Here is an 18281-nt window from a genome sequence, read left to right on the forward strand (position 1 = left end):
AAATGCAAATGGCACATTTAAAAATTGGCAATAATTCTGTTAATTGGTACAAGAGAACTTTGAAGTGAGACTGTGGAAATTTGTGGCTTATTTAATGGATGATGAAAACTATCTGTTCTCCAGCTGGGACAAGGAGAAGGTATCTAGTTTTAAATTGTGTGGAATGTGGATGTTCCTTAGACGTGTGCTTCTTTCACTTTGTGATTGATGCCTTTATTTGGAGAGCCAGTAGATAGTTGCCACCTTGAGGGTTCTTTCTATAATTAAAGTGAAATGAGGTTGAAAGTAAATATGGTTTGTTGTAGAGTAGGCCCACAGCATGGAGTCGGTAGTGGGTGTTTTTTGGCGTGGTGGGGTTCCAGAGAGCCATTTATCTCAGGTCTAATCTCAACACAGTTAGTTTGGGGAATTCAGTATTTCTTTATATCAACCTTGGAGTTGCCAGAGAAAGTAAATTCTAGCTGTCGGTGAAGACTTTTCTGTTGCTTTTGGACTGTTGCTGATGTTAACAGTAGTGATTTTTATTCAGATTTTTGCCAAATAACTTGAAGAACTCCTGTTCAGAGTGCTTTGTCATGACTTACTGGGACGTTTGAATAGAACAGATCCATCGTTAATGTTAAGATCAGGACCTGTGGCGATGAGGGTTTGACAGATAACAATTATTGGTAATCAGAGAGATAACTAATATAAGTTTGCAGTAAAAATGACTATCTTCATGTTGAAATGTAGATGTAATGTAAGACTTTGTGGATATGCGATTGTTCATGTTTTGGTGAAGACTTTTCTGTTGCTTTTGGACTGTTGCTGATGTTAACAGTAGTGATTTTTATTCAGATTTTTGCCAAATAACTTGAAGAACTCCTGTTCAGAGTGCTTTGTTATGACTTACTGGGACGTTTGAATAGAACAGATCCATCGTTAATGTTAAGATCAGGACCTGTGGCGATGAGGGTTTGACAGATAACGATTATTGGTAGTCAGAGAGATAACTAATATAAGTTTGCAGTAAAAATGACTATCTTCATGTTGAAATGTAGATGTAATGTAAGACTTTGTGGATATGCGATTGTTCATGTTTTAATTAAAAGAGATTCCTTTAGTGTTGACAGGCGATTAGTTTTGGTGTGTAATTAAGATCACAGAGTCGTGACTGCAGATAAAGAGAGGCTGCTGCATCACAGATAAAGTACTGAATTTTTAAATAAAATTATTTTATTGGGAATTGTGGTTGGTTTTTTTTTTTTTGTTTTTAATACTGATAACTGAAAAAATGCTGAAAATCGCACTCAATAATCAGCCAACCAGCAAACTTCAAAGGCCCTCAGCATGTTGGTTAGCCAGAGTAGTTTGTTTTCAGCTCGCTAAAATTGATTTTTATTCCCAAAATCATGCTTTTTGCCTTTTTAACTGCACCTCATTTGTACTTTTTTGTTCAGTTTTAATTAACTTCCAACAAGGAAGCTTTTTGTTTGGAATCTGGAACTTGAAACAAAATGGTACCTATGTTTGATAACAAGGTTTAGATCTGTTTTTGTATTGTCTAGTTTGGTTTCACTGGTTTAATGCTTGTGCAGATTCCTTTCTATTTCCTGTTTGTTGTTTGATTTTAGCTTAACACTTGTGTTGACCACTCAAAGTAGTTGAAACTCACAGTAGGTGGAATACCTCATAGCTTCTACCTGATGCCATTGTGCATGTTTAAATTACTCCTGAGTCAGTCCTGCATCCGGGGTATGAACCGTTTTGTCCGTCTGTAACTTTGTTTGAACCTTCAAACTGGACTTTCTAGCTATTCTTTTCTTTTTTTTACCTTGCACTCTGCAGCAACAGGCCCACACCAGCCAAACTTTGGCTCTTGTTGTCTGATACCCCTAAAGGCGTTGCTTTTGTGTTCAGAAAATCAGGTTTTGTCTGGACCCTTGCTTCAGTTGGGTAAAAGCTTAGTGAGTGCTGTATGTGTAATTAGGAAGTTTTAGTGGCTTAAAGGTGGCAAAGGTGATAGGCCATGTTGTTTTAAAATGCTTCTAGCTCTATGCTAACTTTATTTTCAGGGGAAGCTGTTGACACAAAGCTTCATTTTTGTGTGAAAAATGATAGCTTCAGTTCACTTCTCTGTCATATGATACTTGCATGTGGTGCTTGAGCTAAAAGTCAACTCAAATCACACCCAAATCCTGATTGTGACCACTGTGTCCTTCCCCATCCACAGTGTTCACAGCCGAGCAGTACCGGCAGCACCAGGAGCAGCTGGCCCTCATGCAGAAGCAGCAGCTGGAGCAGAGCCAACAGCAGCAACAAGCCAACACCCCTGCAACAGCTACCACCGCACAGGTCAGTATGGATGTCTAAAACCCACTGGACTCAACCAGAGTAGATGTAAAAGTGCTGCAAGAGGAAGAAGATTTTCCCCGACACGCTTTCTCCATCCTGGTCAGAATCTCTGGAAAGATTTCTAGTTGTTTGTGTCATTTTTTTTTTTTAAATCTTGTGGCACCTCTTAAATAGGCCACACCGGCCAAACAAAAGCAAACGAGAGCTTGGTAAAAAACTGAATGAGCCAGAGATCTCACAACATGGAAATAATTTCCAGCTGAAGGTCGATTCACCCTTCCCAAGGAAACGGGACACATCCTCATTCCCACGAGCAGCATTAATGCCACTCGCTCACTTCCTGTTTGGCAGCACAAGTGCTGAGCTCAGTTGTTTCAGCAGTTTGACGCATTTTAACAGAGCGGTCAAATTATTGGCACTTGCTCACGTGTGTGTTCTTTTCTGCATGTCTCGCTGGTTTTCGGCCAGGCGCTTGCGTCCAAGACGTTGGACCAGGCCAGCGCTCAGTTTGCTGCTTCAGCCCTCGTCACCACGGATCAGCTGCTGGCTTTCAAGTCCAAAGAGGAGCTCGTGCTGGCAAGTGGAGTCAACGGGGTTCTGACAGGTGCAGGTGAGTCCCCTGGTTATCTGTTTTTCCCCACTTTATTCAATGAAACCCATGAAATTAGGTGGTTTTGACTACATCTGTCCTCTTTCTGATTGGGAAAATGACGATCAAGAGGTCCCAGGATAAATCTTAAAGGAACATATTTACATCTTGCTCGATTTAATTTATACTTGTTTGGAACTTCAGACCTTTAAAATTCTTCAAACGGCAACCTGAAAAGATACAGCTCATGTTTGTAGTAAAAACTAGTGGGGGGTTAGAATAGAATAGAGTTTGCTTTATTAGTCCCACAATTTGCAACGTCACAGCAGCAGTGACGGCAAAATAAATCAAGAAAATTCAACTATAAATAAAGACATTAGATATGTACACTACATATACAATATAAATAAGAAAAATAGAAGAACACAACGATACTAATAACACAGATTAAGAATACAGTGGTCCCTCACCGTATGGCGGTTCACTTTTTGCAGTCTCACTGTGTCGCTGGTTTATTAATTGCATTTGGTATCGCAGATGTTTCGCGGTATCGCAGATGTTTCACGGTATCGCAGATGTTTCGCGGTATCGCAGATGTTTCGCGGTATCGCAGATGTTTCGCTATATCGCGGGATTTTGCCGTACATAGGTATTTTTATATTTTTATTATTGTGGCGAGCTACATTGAAGAACGATGCTGAAGAAAGGATATCTGTCGTTTAGGCACTCTGCAACTGGCAGATGCTTTTACTTTGACACACACAAAGGGCAGCACCATTGAAAATGTGGCAGGAAGTCATCAAACACACTTCACACTCACGGTCCTGACAACAAAATCAAACCAACTAGGCTGACTAATCCACAAAAACACAATAAAACATAAACACTACTAACACTGTAGCACTAACATAAACCACAATAATGACATTTAAAACCCCAACACCCTGAACTCCCAGGGTGCATTGCAGCACAACTGTTCAGTCAAAGCGACTGGCAATTATTTTTGCAGTAAAATAAGCATTTTCTGACCTAAAAAATTGAAAACAATCTGAAAAATCTATAAAAAATAATAATTGAAACATATTAAAAGAGTATTTAATCTAAATGAAATGCGTAGCTTTCAGCACTGGGCTCTGATTGGCTCAGCGACCGTAGCATCAGTCTCCTTTGTCTCCTCCTGTGTAGCAGCATTCAGCATCTGGCTTTGATCTTTAAAAAATTACATTTTCACATTCTGGATAAAATCAGAGTAACAGACTTACTGTCATCACAGGTCTACCTATAAAACATTTTTAAAACACATTTGTTAGCTCTTTCCTCAGAAATTCTTTGCTGCTTTGATGGCCGCACCTCCTTGACCTCTCAACTTCTGTCCATACTTTCTTCAGGTTGGCTCGCTAGCTCACCCCGATTCATTATTTTTGTGCGCAGTTAGAAAATTACTGACAGGAACGAGAGTTACCTTAAATGTGGTTTTACTGAAGGACAAGACAGAATTGCGTTATTTGTGGTGAAATGCTCTCAAATGACAGCATGAAGCCAGCAAATTACGACTGAGGCTGGGGTGCATTTTATAGGGGGGCTCCAAGCCAAACGAGTTGGGAGCCACTGTTCTAGGGTATCTGAAACATAAAAAAATATATATTATGCATTTTCCTATGTATGGAAACTTATGACCCACCCTGTAGAGTCTGATACCAGCAGGAAGGAAGGATGTGTTTCATGTGCACACAGCTTCATGTTAATTTAAAGAGGTTGAAAACCACTAATGAACAACCCAAAGCTCCTTAAGGGTGAGCAAAAGGTGAAAAGAATAAGTGTGGGGCTTAGTATTCACAAATACTTGGCTTAAAATTTCCATGTATAATGATGTACTCACTGTCTGTAGCCGTACTTTTCACCTCACACATGGAAATGGAGGTCGGTGGGGAGGAAACACACTGAATGAAGTCTTTAGCAGCAACACCGCTGCCAACAGCGGTACAGTTACCGTAGTGTTGCATCAACAACTCTGACAGAGTCAACAAACTTAACATTCTCAGCCTCACAAAGATACGATTTATTGCAGCTCCGTTGGACTGGATTGCATTAGATTGTGCAGGTGCACTTCTTATCTGAAATGCTGTTTTGTCGTTGAAGACTGAACTTGCACCAAACAGTTTTTTTCTCTGTAGCAATCTGGCTGTTTTCATTTGCATTTATGAAAACTTCTGTGTGCTCACCAGGTGTTTTCAAAGGCCTGCACCTCTCCAGCACCACGGCAGCCCTCCACCAGACCAACCAGTCTACACACACTACCACCGCCACAGCCCCCACTTTCCTCCAGCCCTCCTCCAACTCGGCCACCCCCGCGCCCGCCAACGCCGTCCCCGCCTCCCTCAACTCCACCCCCGGTGCTCACGCAGCAGCAGCGCTGGGGCTTTTGGGATGCAGCGCTGCCAGTGCCACCCCCGCCACCACTCAGGTCCTCATCGGGAACAACATCTGTCTGAGCGTGCCGTCGGCCGCCAGCCTGGCCGGACGCCACATCCCCCGGACCCTCGGCAATGTGCCACCCTCTGCCTTAAAGCTGTCCACCACCACCAACCTGCAGATGCCCAAAGTCTCTGGAGCATCATCCATGGACATGGGCTCCAGGTGAGGAATCGGGGAAAAAAAATTTATCCCAGAAGGGCAATTAGGTGGGCAAAGAGTGGCACATTACAAAAAGAGATAAAAAATACACAGAAAGGTGGGTGGGCTAAAGCAGTAGATCATGTGCAGTGGCAGTAATAGCATGAGTAGTTGCAGCAGAGGTAGTAAAGGCAGTAGTGTAGCATTAGAACACAGGAGTGATGGTTGCTGGAAATGTTCCTCTGTACCCCTATGGAGATATTCCATTAAAAATCACCTGTTTCCAGCTAGAATAGTCATTTACCACATTGTCTCAGCTGTATTTCTGATTAATTTAATGTTATCTCCTTTGAAAAAAACTGCTTTTCTTTCAAAAAATAAGGACATTTCTAAGTAACCCCCAAGTTTTGAAGGGTAGTGTACATTATTAAAGGAAAAAGTAAGGATTCAAAATGAATTAAACACACAGATTAGCTTAAATGTAATGTTTGCTTTAGATAAGCGACATTAAAGCCTTTGCATTGATAGATGGAATCCGTGGTTTAAGCAGTCAGCAGGACCTGGCAGATGCGATCAGAAGACGACCAGCATGAACACAGAACCGAGTCTGAAAGGAAAGCTGAAATAACGTGACGTCACACACGGAGAGAGAGACCAACAACCGAGGCGCTAATCTCTCCTCTTTTCTCCGCAGGGATAATCACGACGAAGACAAGCCAGCACTGAACAGTATAGCAGACAACACAGTGGCCATGGAGGTGACGTAGTAGCGGTGCAGCGGGGAGTCCACTCTTCAGGTGCTGTGCATCGTAGCATCGGGAATGCAAAAGGGACAGCAGGACTCTGAGCAGACGAGGCGGAACGACGCTTGCAATTCTCATCTCTCATACTTTTTAAAAACCTTTTGTTTTTTTTGTTACTGTTAAAAGTAAAAAAATAAAATAAAAAATATCGACACCTGTAAATTATGAATATGGCAAAATTAGTATCTGTACAGTAACTACATATTTGTAATATCCCCCCCAGCCCCTCTTGTATATATTACTTGAATACAGAACTGTCCATTTGTGATGTTTTGCACTTGGGAGTCAAACTTAAAGGATAAAAAAAAAGCAAAAGCCAAGTAACTTGTGGCGAGTGTGAGAGATGTGGGAGTTGTATAGAAGAGTTTTATCACATCATGTGCATGGTGCGGAGCCTGCTGTTTTTATCTATTTATTGTGCTGTGTTTACAGTTTTTTGTTTGTTTTATTTTTTCGGTTTGTTTTTTTTTTGTTTGTTTTTGATTTTTTTATTTGTACACTGTACCTTCGTTGGTTCCTGTGCTGTAGTAAATGTTAGGTAGCTACGGACTCCTGGGTATTTTTGTATATTGTGAACACAAAGCAGGTTCCTCCCCAACCAACCCACCCTTCCTATGTTTATTTTGGGTCCCTGTGCTTCTTCTTCTTCTCTGTGGATCATGTGAAATCAGTGGTGACATACATACAGACCAGGAGAAAACAGGAGGAGGCGGTGTGTCGGCTGGTGACCATGGATTCCCTGGAAAAGAGGCGCTTTCCTCTCTTCCAGGGAGCTAAGCATCATCCCAAAACACAAGTAACAAAACAGGGATGAAGTCTCTTCCCAGAAGTTTGCTGCTTCTGATTTAAGCACTATTTTTCTTTATTTTTGTTCATGTTTTTTTTAAATATCAATGCTGCTTTTGTATTTGTTTTTAAAGAGGGGGGTTGTCCTTCATTTTCATGCAAGCGGACTCCTCCCCCCCTTAGTTTTTTTTGTAATCGTTTTATCCGACAAACGTTTTTGTAAAACAAAAATTCAGTTATTTTTGTATCTTTTTTCCTCACCTCGTTCTTGTGGTCAAACTCGATTGTGAGCTTTTCGTTTGTTGAAAGACTTCATTCTTCGGTGCGTTTGTTACTTGTTCATGCATAGGTGATAAGAAGGGAGGCGAATGGGCAGTAATCGCTGTACGTGTTTCATCATTCCAGTTTTTAATAACAAAAAAATGCTAATGAGGGGGACGGAGGCGGGGGGGATCGTGAGAAGACGGCAGTTTGCCCGCCCCCTCACCTCTTCCTCTTTTTTTCTTTATGTTCTTGTTTTCTTTGAAAAAAGAAAATCTCCAGACGGCTGCAAGGCCAAAAACCACAAGTATTTGGGTGCCTTCCTTTGGGGAATTTAATGTACTCTCTTCTGTGAAGAGTTAGGCACAAAGGCAGCATTACTTAGTAGTGCTTCTCGTCTTTGTCAGAATCTGAATGCCCAGTCCAATGGCAGGATATATCCTTGAGGTTTACTTGTCCCACCTGGAGGCTGAAAAGACTAAAAAAAAATGTGACAGAACTCTCACTAAAATAAGACAATAAAGCCCAGGGCATTAAATGTGAACCGTTTGGACTCTGATGTCTTTTATTTATCTCGATCTGTGCATTTTCACACTGAATGAAAAAACTTCGCTGGATTTTGGTTGATTTTTATGTGAATGTTTTTAAAGAAAATATCAGAAGTTTTACTGATATATATGGAATCACTTTAGATATTTTTAAGATTTTTTTTGGAAGATATTTACTCATTTTTTGAAAATATTTACAAGAATTTTCTTGCCAAATTTGGGGGATTTTTTAAAAAATAACATTTTTAAAGGAATGACTGGAATTTTCTTCCTGTAGGTTTTGCAAATTTTTTTGCTGAATTTTTGGATTTTTTTCAGACAAGGAAACAATAATTTTTGGTGCTCGTAAATGAAGACAACAGGAGGGTTAAACATAACAGACATTTTTTGTTAACTAAATAACCAGAAATATCTGAAAAATATATTTATGTCAAATACAGTAACACACTTTTTTACAGTACTTGAATTGATCCTGCTTTTTATTGTTTCATTACCTCCCAAAATGCCGATTCTGAGCCAGGAAATCTATAACTTCTATGTTTCAGATCTTATAACAACACTATATATCTGATAAAAAATTATGCCAGTGCTTAGAAAATGACCAAAAAACCCACAACGCTTACCTCAACTCGTGCCATACGGAACTTTTCAATACAAAAATGCTAAATATGATGCTACAGCAAGCAGATAGTTAGCTTAGCATTTAGGGAGACTTTTTTTTTCTTTCTTTTTTGGAGTTAAATGGGATGACTGATACCAATCTGGCTTGCAAAAATAAGGCTATGGCTTCCATTCTGTTAGCTTAGCATAAAGAGTGGAAATGAGCCGAGATGACTAGCTTGGTTTCGTCCAAAGTTTTGAAGAAAAAAACAACCAACTATTGGTCAGTTTTTTATTTGCAAGTTACACATCAGAATGCAAGGTTTTTGAAAGCTAACCATTAAAATGTTTTTAATGGTGTTTTTACATGCATGGGAAATATAATTTATGTGTCAAAGCACCTCTGATGATTGATTGATTACACCCCTAAAAATCCATCTCTGTCTATAAAAGAGACAGATACAGTGCCATGAAAAAGTATTTGCCCCCTTCTCGAATTCTTATTTTTTGAACATTTCCTCCACTTACATGTTTAAGATCATCAAACACATTCAAACTTTAGACAAAGATAACCAAAGTTAACACAAAATGCAGTTTTTATATGATGATTTAATGTTTTTAGGAAAAAGCTATGTAAACCTACCTGGCCCTATGTGGACAAGTAATTGCCCCCCTTGTTAAATCATGAATTACCTGTGACTAATCACGTTTTTTGGGAAACAAGCTCAATTTCACTGACCACACCGAAGCCTGGTTGCCTCCAGACCTGTTCAATCAAGAAATCACTTAAATAGAACCAAATGAAGTTGGCCAAAAGGTCTCAAAAAGCTGCAACAAAATGAAAAGATCCAAAGAAATTCAAGAACAGATGAGAAACAAGTGAAGTAATTGACATCTATCAGTCTCAAAATGATCCACCGGTCCGTGGATCATTTTGTACAGGGCCGCAAAGAATGAATAATCGTAATTAAAATATATATAAAAATATGTTTTTGCTTCCGGGTGTCTTATTTTGAAAGACAACCACTTACGCCCTCGCCTAACTTCCGCACTTGACTCTTTGGCGCGTATTTATCCTGCGTCAGCAATGCAAGCTAGCCCTCGCAAAATGAGCCAGAAACAGAGTTCACTGGAGAGTTTCTTTGGAAAGAGTAAACGAGACAACGATGAGACAGCAGAAGGGTCACAGACTGCCTGCAAAAACAAAGCTGCATTTAAAATAAAATACCAAGATTCCTACCTGAGTTACGGGTTCATCGCAACAGCTGATTCACAAGCCCCACACCCACTCTGTGGAATATGCGGTGACAGATTTACTAATGAAGCCACGAAACCATCAAAACTGCGCCGCCACATGGAGACAAAACACCCGGCATTGAAAGAAAAGCCCTTAGAATATTTTGAAAGAAAAAAACGGGAACATGAAGGACAGAAACAATTATTGAAGGCCACTACTTCAACAAATGTGTCCGCACTGAAAGCATCATTCCTGGTCGCGGACCGCATTGCTAAAGCGAAGAAGCCCTTTACTATTGGGGAAGAATTGATTTGGCCTGCTACAAAGGACATTTGCAGCGAACATTTCGGAGAGGCTCCAGTAAAAAAGGTCGAAAACATCCCCCTTTCGGCGAGCACCGTAACAAGAAGAATTAATGAAATAGCAGAGGACATCGAGGCACAGTTAGTTGAGAGGATTAATGAGTCACCATGGTACGCGATTCAGGTGGATGAATCTACAGATGTTGACAACAAAGCAATATTGCTCGTTTCTGTGAGATACGTTTTTCAGGAGGATGTACATGAGGATTTGCTATGTGCACTATTTCTGCCAACTAACACCACAGCTGCAGAGATATTCAAGTCCTTGAACGAGGACATATCAGGGAGGCTTAACTGGTCGCACTGTGTCGGTGTTTGCACGGACTGGGCGGCTTTCAGGTCTGACAACGTGGATCTAGGAGGTCGCCTCTGAATGTGAGTCCACACACTGTCATCCATAGAGAAATGCTGGCAAGCCGAAACAATGCCACCTGAGCTTAAAAGCGTTTTGTAAGATGTGATAAAAATTATTAACCACATAAAAGTACATGCCCTGAATTCACGTCTGTTGGAACAGCTCTGTGAAGAGATGGATACAGAACATAGACGCCTTCTCTTGTACACAGAAGTGAGATGGCTTTCAAGAGGCAAGACTTTTTGAGTTAAGAGAGTCACTGCAGAGATTTTTCTTGGAAAAATCAGTCACCACTGGCAGCATACTTCAGTGACGCTGATTGGATCTCGAAACTTGCTTACCTGTGTGGCATTTTTAACCTGCTCAATGAACTCAATCTCACTTCAGGGGAAAATGACAACCATTTTCAAGTTGGCAGATAAGGTTGCAGCATTCAAAGCCAAACTGGAGTTATGGAGACGGAGCGTGAACACAGGGATATTTGACATGTTTCACATAGTAGCAGGGATTATGGAAGAGACTGAGTTTGGACCTTCATTCACCCAGTTAGTGCATGATCACTGTTGCAGCTTTCAAAAGAGTTTGAGCATTACTTCCCCATCGCAAAAGACCCCAGGCTGGGGAAGGAATGGATCCGGAACCCATTTGTGAACAAGCCAGGGGAATCAACTTTAACCATACAAGAAGAGGAACAGCTAGTTGAGATTGCAAATGATGGTGGCCTTCAATCCATGTTTGAAACAACTTAAAATCTCTTTGCATTCTGGAGTAAAGTCAAAGCAGAACATCCTGACATTGCCACAAAAGCACTGAAAGTCCTGCTTCCATTTTCAACCTCTTATCTTTGTGAGGCGGGGTTTTCTGCAGTGACAGCAACAAAAACAAGACTACGGAGTAGACTGGATGTAAGGAATACAATTCAAGTGTCACCGTCTCCCATCACCCCCAGATGGGACCGTCTAGTTGCAGGAAAACAAGCCCAGAGCTCCCACTGAGTCTACATTTTGGTGAGTTGATGTTATAGTGTAATAGTTCATGAAAATGCCTAATATAAAATGTAATTGCTGCACTCAGATTACATACTAAATATAATGATTAAGGTTTTTGTTACTGGAACCTTCACGCCCCTACCCGGTCCTTGAAAAAGTGTTTCTGCGTGAAACTGGTCCCTGGTACAAAAAAGGTTGGGTGCCCCTGGCATAAATGAGTTCCAAGATGAAAACCACTGCTGACTAAAAAGAACATCAAGGAAACAAACATCTGAATTATCCCCAAGACTTTTGGGAGAATATTCCACGGACTGACTAGATGAAAGTTGAGGGGGCAAATACTTTTTCACGGCACTGTATTCTATCGATCTAGAGGTAAATTTGAGTTCAATAGGATACATGAAGTATACACAGTGCACTGGAGAAGAAGTTTGATTCAACTTTCATGTATTTACACTAAATATGAAGCTGCATCCAGATCACTCTTAGCTTAGCTGAGCATAAAATTTAACAGCTTGTTGGATGTGGCTGGTTAGTCCAACACATCACCCCCCTGTGAAGCTGCAGCTTTCACTCCTACACTGTAGTTTGTTCATGTGTTAAAATAACTGGATGTGATGTGTTAATTAGTGACCTTTGGAGGTGCTGGTAGGCAGATGAAGTTACCTTTGTTCAGAGCCAGGAGAGCTGTTTCCTGTCTTTATTCTAAGCTGCTGCTGCCTCCAGCTACGTGTTATTATATTTAGACGTGACGATGGTGCTGATCTCCTCATCAAACCTTTAATGAATAATATACACCTCATATAACCCCACTACAGTTCCCAATCAATCAGTCAGACTTTATTTATGGAGCGCTTTTCATACAAATAAAATGCAACACAACATGCTTTGCAGATAATGGAAAGAAAATGCAATAAAACAGTACAAGCAACCAACAAAACACCAGACGAGATACAATGAAATAAGATACAATAACTAAATAAAATGAAATTAAATATCTATTATTAAAATAGAGGTAGATAAAGACAGAAATAGAAGTCAAATATTATAAAAATAGAATAAGAAATGATTAAAATGAAGTAATAAACTGGAAATTAAATAGACTAAAATATGTAAATAAGTGAATAAATAGAGAAATCAAAAAATAAAATTAGTTCTAATATGAACAATAAATAAATAAAATTCAACAATTCAATCAAAAGCCTGAATAAAAAGTTACGTCTTGAGTTTGCTTTTTTTTTTTTTTTTAAATCAGCAAGTTTTGACTTAAAATGATTTTTCAAAAATTTGACCAGTTGGTTTATTTTGGCTGGAATGACATTTAAAAACTGGCAAAAGACACTGGTTTGGAGATTTTAATGATAATTTTGAACTAATTCTGTGTTTTTTAAGGATGTTTTTGAGGAAACGCAAAACAAACAAGAAACAAAAGAACAAAAACAACAAGAAAAACAAGACAAAATATTACAAAAATGAGACAAAATGACAAAAGAACAATGGCCAATCTAGTATTTTATTTTATGATCAGAACAACTTGTCATGATCATGAAATAATTTTAAATTTATAGTTTTACAAATTTACAATTTGCAGTTAATGTTTTCTCTGCAATTTTTACACTTTACAAAATCGTCCCACGGGCCGGATTGGACCCTCTGGCGGGCCGTTTTTGGTCCACGGGCCACATGTTTGACACCCCTGCTCTAGAACATAGTAGAAATCGCCTGGACCATTTGTTTCTAACCCATTCCAAAGTTAACATTCACCATTAACATCTCTAACACAAAGTCTTATCGTCTTTTGTCACTTTTTTATGCAGTTTCCGGCCAGAGGAAACCTGTTACACAAAGAAAAATACAGTAGAAATCAACATTTGGCCTCACTATGAACAAGTTCAGGCTTAAATGTATCATATCTGTTTGATCGGAACCATAAACTAAATGTAAAGAGGACGTATTAGAGGTGCCATACACAGTGAGTGTGTTTTAATGCTTGGGCATGACTACAACAACACCAATTCCCTGTAGAAACTCTGCAGTATAGATATCACTTTCTCATCAGCGGCCAAATTACTTTGAGTTTTTCAATTTAGCAGCTCTGGAGCGCTGCCAGCTTTATTCAGTCACACATTATTTATGTTGCCGAGGAGATATCAGTCAATAGTAAGACAACTGGGCCCGACTCACAATCTGCAATGTGGGCGTTCACCCTGGAACATGCTCTCATTACTGTACTGGCTGATTTTTTTTTTAGCTTTTTTTTTTGGTGCAGACCTGAAATAAAGTTGTTTTTCTCATCAACTTTTCTGGGTGTTAACAGTAGCTTTGTGCCAGAAATAAATCACCGACGTCCTCCGGGGAAGATAGCTGCAACTGTAGCTCATATCTTGGAGTTTTTCCATTAAATTCGCTGCACTTTTTTAGTGACTTATGTGCAGACAAACAGCTTCTTTTTCTCAGCTGTGCTTTAGTCCGTACAGGAACTGAGCATGTGTGAGGGTTCTCCTGCAGACCACAAGTTCTTTTTTTTATTCACACTGTTGAGTAATTCCACTTCTCAGGCCACATTCTATTCAGAAAAGTTCACACGGTCACACTTTTTTTTGTGTGTCTCCCTGCACTCTCAGACGACAGGTGTGACAACAAAAGACAAAAAACAATAAAGACAAAATATTACAAAAATGAGACACAAAATGACAAAAGTGGGCAAACGAGACAAAAAAACACAAAATAACAAAAAGAAGAAACAAGAACTCGCTTGTGATGTTCATCTATTTTTTTGTCGTTTTGTTTCTTGCTTTTGTCATTTTTGGTCTCATTGGTGTCATTTGTGTAATTTTCTGTCTCGTTTTTGTCGCTTTGTAACTTTTTTGTAAAAATTTTTAGTCTCTTTTTTGTTTTTTGTATCATTTGTCTCATTTTTTTGTCATTTTGTTTCTCGCTTTTGTTTTGTGTCTCATTTTTGTCATTTTGTGTCTCATTTTTGTAATATTTTGTCTTGTTTTGTTGTTTTTTGTCTGACTTTTGTCGTTTTGTTTGCTTATGTCTCGCTTGTGTTTTTTGTCTTATTTTTGTCATTTTGTGTTTTGCTTTGTTGTTGTTTTGTGTATTGTTTGTGTCGTTTTGTGTTTTTGTCCGACAGACAAAAATGGACAAACGACAAAAACGAGACAAAAAAAATTACACAAATGACACCGAGACGAAAAATGACCAAAGTGAGAAAAAAACAACAAAAAATAGACAACCAACACAAGTGAGACAAAAAAACACAAAATGACAAACGATACACAAAACAATGAATAAAGCAAAACACAAAATGACAACAATAAGACAAAAAACACAAGTGAGACAAAAAGTGAACACAAAATGACAAAAACGAGAAACAACATGACAAAAGTCAGACAAAAACGACAAAATATTACAAACATGAGACAAAATGACAAAAACGAGATACAACGACAAAAGCGGGAAACAAAATGACAAATAATGAGATAAACTACACAAAGCAAAACGACAAAAAATGGAAAAAATGACAAAAACGAGACAAAAAGTTAACTACTGACACTGAAACCAAAAATGACAAATGTGAGAAACAAAATGACAAAAATATAGACAAAAAACAAAAGCAAGGCATAAGGAAACACAAAATGACAAACATGAGAAACAAAGCGACAAAAGCGGGAAACAAAATGACAAAAAATGAGACAAACGACACGAAGCAATACAAAAATGAGACAAAAATTTACACAAATGACCTCAAGTTCTTTTTTTATTTGCACTGTTGAGCAATTCTCAGGCCACATTCTCATCACACAAGTTTAATTCTTCTGCATCTAAAGCGGTGGAAACACGGTGCAGCTGTTGGCCACCACTGGATCAGATATCCGGTTCTGGCTGCTGATTGGACGGGCCGAGGTCCGGGCCTGTTAACACCGTTCACACTGGGTTTTTGTGGGTCTCCCTTGCAGTCTGAGACGACAGGTGTGAGGCCTGAGGCGGTGGTGACTGACAGTCTGCCTCTGTGAAAGGTGACTCTGCTTTCCAAGTAATCAAGAACAGGAAGCGCATTTCATTTCGATTCGCACAAAGAAAAGAATTTGAATGGTAGGTTTTAAGAGCCGAGCGCGTCAGAGTTGTGTTCCTCCGTCCTGTGGTGGTGGAAGTGTCGAAGCCACGGCCCGTCTTCTCTCTCTCACACAGCTTTTGAAGTGTGGCTCTGCAAAGGAAATGAGTCAAGCGGGCTGTGAACAGAGTCAATCTGACGGCAGTTCAGAGAAACCGGAGGGCAAAGAGCTGCTTGTGGTTTCAGGAAACCGCAGGTGAGCTGGTTTCATTCTGAGCGCTGCAAACCACACGATGGAACACCGCCGTGATCATTTCATGACACGGTCACCAAGCTGCATTTACTTAGTGCTTTATTTTTACTAATGCTCAAAAAGAGAGAGTTTGGGGGACTTTTTAATTGCATTATCTTGGGTTTCATGGTTTATGACAGTTCTTAGGTTGTTTTAATTTTACATTTATTATTTCTTAGAGCCCATTTTAATAATATTTTTAACATTGGCCGTTTACTCGCATAGCATTAAAAACCTCCAACAGGTGGAGTGAGTACCATTGACTGACCAAAAGACTCTCTTGCCTTCACAAACTCCGTGCTGATGAACTCTTTGTATGTAATGGTGTTTTCTAATGAGCCATTACTTCAGCTAACACTGTTTCTTTACTGAACCAATACGCAATGCTGCTTTAGGCATTTTTTTATTGGTCCCATTTTTCAGTAATTTATCTTAAACTTTGATCTTATAGCTTGCTATCCTGTTTTACCTTGTTTTATTAACTTATATAATTGTTTTCTGTTTTACAAAGTTGATTGCTTTTGATTTGATTAGCTATCCCAGCTAACTTAGCTCATGAAAATGTACATTTTTCTAAGAGTTCATTTTTAAAATCTTGCGACATTTCACAAAACCTCGCAGTTTCCGCTTTGACCATTATGTCAAATTCAGCACACCAGCCAGTAGTGGTGCTACTTGCTTTAGCGCATATTCTACATTTGATTTCAAGGGTTAAGAAATAAAATTTGCATCTGCAGAAATGCGTCGATTGATACCACTCTCTCTGCCTCTTTGTTCAGTATTAAGCTACATCTGGGACATGGTTAGCTTAGCTTATAGCTTGATAGACTGGAAATAGGTTAACAGCTAGACTTAACAAAATGGCTTGTTTTTATCTGCAGTTAGGTCAAATCTTTTGAAATTATCTGAGTTTATGATGTTGTTGTTGGTCAGCATTTATGTTAATGTTCCAAACCTGAGCATCTTTGCATCATAATCCATGAATCCATGCACCAAATCCAACTAAAACAGTTTTTACAAGTAACTTTACAGTTGGAGAACTACTTCATTTTACCGCAAGGACGACACTTTTCTGATTTCTGTCTGTATTTTGAATTGTGTCATCTAAGTACATATTAAATAATGAATCAATGCCGTTCTGGGAGTAAAGTTATGTTTTAGCGGTGGCCATGTTTGAAAAAGTGGCAGACAGTCGAGTAATGCTGGTGTCTCTACAGTTGTTCACTTTTGGATTTTGGTGCAGTTGATGAATCCACCTGATCTGGGCTCACGTCCACTTTTTCCTAAGGGTCTGAGTCATACTGTGTTTGGGTACGGCACATATAATGTACTAGACTTTGAGATTAAAGAGTAGCAGGTGCAAAACCATGCTTAGTTTTAATACATTTGTACTGCAAAAAGTACTCCTGTGGTCCAAAATTTCACATAGCTTGCAGTTCCCACTTTGGCTCATACTCGTATTACTCATTTTTCCATGAATTACACTTAAAAAAAAAAGTTCACATTTTGGGAAATAAACTGACGTTATCCCCCCAAAATGGTAAACTTTCTGATAAGTTACCTCAAATTTGTTGGTGATATGTTTGGCAAAAGGGTTCTGACTTAAAGTGAACTAATATTAAATATCCAGTATTAGATTTTTTGGACTGCCTTTGCTTCCCACTGATCCTTGGCTCCTCCCACCTCACTGTGAGATTGTTTTCACCTTGTTGGGAGTCTATATAAGCCTGTTTCTTTCTTCTACCCCCATTTCGTTTTGCTTGATTTGATTGTCTACCCGTTGTTTCAGAGTTATCCTGAAGGAATTCCTCCCCAAATGTCAAACTGGTCGACTTTATTCCAGCATCTAAATGTTTTCTTACGGTGCAGTTTCCCTGTGCAGGTTGAAATGTGAGCGAAGTGAGACTGTTTCTTGGCTGCTCTGAGGAATACAGGCCTGACAAGCCGGGGTGGATTTAAACGAAACCGGGATTTGAAGAGACTTGGCACAGCGCTCGGCGTGAATCAGAGAAAGGAAGCCACACACACAACATGCAAACACACAGCCGATGCTGCAATCTTTATCTCATGCCAGTGGCACAAAGGTCCATAATCACTGCTGCATTCAGGGCTGCTCTCAGAGTCAATAAAGTCTTGTCTGAATTCGTCCTCGCATCAAACCACAGAGGCAGTATGCTAATATTATCCCTCAGACAGATTTCTTGTTCCAGTGTTTGGCTCGGGCTTAGTGTTTCGCTGTGCCAGAAATGAGCTGCCACTTTGATGACACATTAAAATATTCTGACACGAGAACAGAGAAATCCATCTCCCCACTGAGTGCTGCCACTCGCAGTAAGGCGAATGCATTGTTGAAGGTGACTGTGGGGGAATGTTAATGAGAGATGGGCTCGTTAGTTCTCTCCATTATGCATCCAGGGGACTGGGCTTTGAAGGTTGCCTATAGCTGTGTCTG

At 39.6% G+C, this 18281-nt stretch overlaps 1 protein-coding gene across 4 annotated transcripts in view; it reads left to right on the top strand.

Annotated features, from left to right (window-relative positions):
* Positions 1–7930, top strand: part of epc1a (enhancer of polycomb homolog 1 (Drosophila) a) — a 30864-nt gene extending 22934 nt beyond the window's left edge. For all 4 annotated transcript variants that reach the window (XM_023267625.3, XM_035946979.2, XM_023267624.3 and 1 more), the window contains 4 exons: positions 2213–2334; positions 2803–2944; positions 5149–5560; positions 6231–7930. In XM_023267625.3, the coding sequence (XP_023123393.1) occupies positions 2213–2334; positions 2803–2944; positions 5149–5560; positions 6231–6303 (749 nt within the window). In that variant the 3' untranslated portion in view covers positions 6304–7930. The remainder of the gene's footprint in view (positions 1–2212; positions 2335–2802; positions 2945–5148; positions 5561–6230) is intronic.
* Positions 7931–18281: the final 10351 nt, after the last annotated feature.

The sequence above is a fragment of the Amphiprion ocellaris genome, chromosome 22 (assembly GCF_022539595.1).
Source record: "Amphiprion ocellaris isolate individual 3 ecotype Okinawa chromosome 22, ASM2253959v1, whole genome shotgun sequence".
Classification (NCBI taxonomy): Eukaryota; Metazoa; Chordata; class Actinopteri; family Pomacentridae; genus Amphiprion; species Amphiprion ocellaris.